The 3,682-nt window shown below is 40.9% G+C and overlaps 1 protein-coding gene across 1 annotated transcript; it reads right to left on the bottom strand.

Moving 5' to 3' along the window:
- Positions 1–927: 927 nt before the first annotated feature.
- LOC131649291 (uncharacterized) lies at positions 928–2,634 on the bottom strand. The gene is made up of 2 exons (XM_058919062.1): positions 2,112–2,634; positions 928–1,505 (listed from the first exon to the last, which is right to left on the bottom strand). Exons 1-2 carry the CDS (start codon positions 2,632–2,634, stop codon positions 928–930), a joined length of 1,101 nt encoding a protein of 366 aa, XP_058775045.1.
- Between the last annotated feature and the right edge of the window lie 1,048 nt (positions 2,635–3,682).

The following is a 3,682-nucleotide window of genomic DNA, read 5'->3' as shown; positions in this document are numbered from 1 at the left end:
TTATGCCCTTGATCTTTAATTGCTTTAGAATAATCAACAACATAGAATTAGAAATAGGATAGTCCCCCTCTCTTTGCATTCTTTTCCTTTTCAACCTTAAAACACCTAATAAATACTTGAACAAAATCCTTTAAAAAACACCAACCAAAAACACTTCAAAAAACCTAATAAATGTTCAGACTAAAAACAAAAGTGAGGAAGTGATGCGAGGCCTGGTGGTAAGTTCTCGTCATCATGGAATTACCCTAAAAGACACAAACCAATCTCTTTTTTATTTTCTTAAGGGCAAGTTATCTCCGCTCCATTGCATCCTAGGCGATCCCTTATGCAAGAGCGTGAGCGTTAACGCCGCCCAACTAAAAAACACAAAAACAAACAGAAAATCGTGAGCCGAGCTACGGTAACTCTGATTCCTGAAAAGGATACGTAGGCAGCGGGGTAGGGCCCGTGCGAGTATAATTCTTTATTTTCCCTACATTCTGCATTCATTTCATATATAGACATAGACATAGTTATACACCCTTTAGATAGAAACAAACATAGGTGGATACCATCGAGTACGATGGGCGCGAGGGGTGCTAATACCTTCCCCTTGCGTAACCGACTCCCGTACCTTGATTCTCTGGTCGCAAGACCCTGTTCCTTCCTTTGTTAGGTTTTCTGATATTCCTTTCCCTTATGGGATAAATATATTGGTGGCGACTCTGTTCATTTTTCGCGAGCGTGCGACAGATGGTTGCTGTATGGATACCTGAAACATTTAACTCGGTTATCCACCTCATTGTCGGTGTCAAAAATATATAGCTGAGCATACTGAGGAGTCTGATTATCCTCTGGTATCAGCGTCCCTATGCTCATGTTAGCATAAGCATATTCATTGCCACATGTTTGAAGTAATGAAAGTATATACCTTACACCAGAACCCATTTATATGTTGTTGAAAACCTCTTTGTACAGGACGTTTGTCGTAGTCGACTTTAGCCTGTCGTCCCTATCATATATCAATATTTTGATTCCTTGTTTCGTTGTGACCCTTGAGAGTGATACATAGATTTTTCCGTGAGTAAATACGTCTCTCGACAAATAAAGTCCAACTGTATCCAGAGATTGTCCTTGAGATTTATTTATCGTCATAGCATACGAAACAACTATTGGAAATTGACGCCGTTTAAGTTTGAAAGGCCAAGGGGACTGAGAGGGAGACATGTCCATTCTTGGGATGTATACCAAATTCCCACAACCCTTTCCGGCCATGATTTTTGCTTCTATAACATGGTTGGCCATCTTAGTTATCATCACCCTTGTTCCGTTACACAAACCTTCCGACTGATCTATGTTACGCATAAGCATGACAGGCGTTCCTACCTTCAGGCAAATGTGGTGGTTAGGTAACCCCGAAGTAGTTAGTGCACTAAGAAACTCTGGTGTGAGGATGTCGACCACAGTGGTGTCATGAATCTTGGACCTGTCCACAGTGTTTGAGCTGTAGTATTCCTTCATGTCACCTACATTACATAAATGTGATTAATAGTGAGTGTAAGTATATTAAATATGTTCATAGAATTGTTGGATGGTTGCTGTATGGATACCTGAAACATTTAACTCGGTTATCCACCTCATTGTCGGTGTCAAAAATATATAGCTGAGCATACTGAGGAGTCTGATTATCCTCTGGTATCAGCGTCCCTATTCGATGACATGTTTGACCATGCAGACGTAATGTAGGAGGTCCTCCTCCATGAGCAACGGTTTTGTCGAATTTCATCCCCGGAGAGGTGAAGGAAAACATGGCGTTGTACGTACGAAGATTACTATGATAGTTTTTGCTTTTGGGACTGGTACCGCTATGTAAAAGGTGTTGCATCAGCGGAGGGGGGCTCGCTAGCAACGGCAGTACAACTTTTCCGCTCCTACAGCACTTGTGGAACTTAGGAACAGTGGTATGTCGTGATTTTTGTTTCCTTTCCTGATACCACATATAGGCATGACAAAACTGACATTCCCAAACTCGATCCCCTATGTCAGAGTATTTTGTATTGATTGGTAAATGGAGTTTAGAAAACAATATATAAAATTTATAATTAAATAGGACAATGAGAAAGGAAACACACCTTCTAGATGGGCATCTACGACATCATCAATATCGACTCCATCATAATCATCTTCAGAATTCTCACCCAAGTTGATATCATCTTCGGAGCTAGAGTGTGCCTCGGTAGTTCTATGAGAGTTAGTCTCAACAATGCCTCTATCATTGAGAGGGATTGCACTGGCATTAGACGTAGAAGCCACGTCGGTATCTTTAAGTAGGTTGTTGGGAGGGTGTCGACTAACTCTGGGCCTTTTTTGAGGTAATACACCTCGTACGTGTCTATTGGAAGGGGCTGTGTTAGAACGGGTGGATTGATTCTCAATTAGAGGCCGTCGATTACATGATGCCGGTGTCGTGCTGGTAGAAGGAACAACATTGCCTAGGGTGGGCATATTTTCTTTGTCTGGATGATGATAACCGTTCCTCCGGTTCGACAATATGATCCTCCTCCTCTTTCTAGCTATTGCATGGACATTTGAACTGTGCAAGGGTTGACAGATAGTAGAAGAAGGAGCTCCATTTGATTGGAGGTTTCCATCCATGTTGAAGGATAGAAAAACACTTAGAAAGGGGGGGATTGAATAAGTGTGACTTTAAATCTTGGACGATAAAAATAAATTGCACAATTATTTTTATCCTGGTTCGCTGTTAACGAAGCTACTCCAGTCCACCCCCGCAGAGATGATTTACCTCAACCTGAGGATTTAATCCACTAATCGCACGGATTACAATGGTTTTCCACTTAGTCAGCAACTAAGTCTTCCAGAGTCTTCTGATCACAACTTGATCACTCCAGGAACAACTGCTTAGACAACTTCTAAGACTTTTCTAGAGTCTACTGATCAACCTGATCACTCTAGTTACAATCTGCTTAGTTCACTCCTAAGACTTCCTAGAGTATTCTGATCAACACGATCACTCTAGTTACTTACAACTTAATGTAATCAATCTAAGAGTATTACAAATGCTTCTTAAAAGCGATAATCACAACTGTGATATTTCTCTTAACGTTTAAGCTTAACCTCACTAAGATATTACAACAGCAATGTAGTGAGTTGATGAAGATTCTGAGCTTTGATTGAATAGCGTTTCAGCAAGTTTATTTTCGTTCAGAGTTGTTAAGAATTGGTAACCTTGCTTCTCATCAGAACTTCATATTTATAGGCGTTGAGAAGATGACCGTTGAATGCATTTAATGCTTTGCGTGTTCCGTACAGCATTGCATTTAATGTTATACGCTTTTGTCAACTACCTCGAGCCTTGTTCACGCTGTGTCTACTGACGTAGCCTTTAATAGCTTTTAACGTTCCTTTTGTCAGTCAGCGTAGCTTGCCACTTGTACTTTCTTCTGATCTGATGTTTGTGAATATAACGTTTGAATATCATCAGAGTCAAACAGCTTGGTGCATAGCATCTTCTGATCTTCTGACCTTGAAGTGCTTCTGAGCGTGATACCATCTTCTGAGCTTCAGTGCTTCTGATCTCTTGTTCTTCTGATGCTTTCATAGACCCATGTTCTGATTCTGCTTCGACCATCTTCTGATGTCTTGCCAGACCATGTTCTGATGTTGCATGCTGAACCCTTTGAGA

The sequence above is a fragment of the Vicia villosa genome, linkage group LG2, assembly GCF_029867415.1.
Source record: "Vicia villosa cultivar HV-30 ecotype Madison, WI linkage group LG2, Vvil1.0, whole genome shotgun sequence".
Lineage (NCBI taxonomy): Eukaryota > Viridiplantae > Streptophyta > Magnoliopsida > Fabales > Fabaceae > Vicia > Vicia villosa.
The sequence above is the reverse complement of the archived record's forward strand: the minus strand, read 5'-3'. Positions and strand labels throughout refer to the sequence as shown.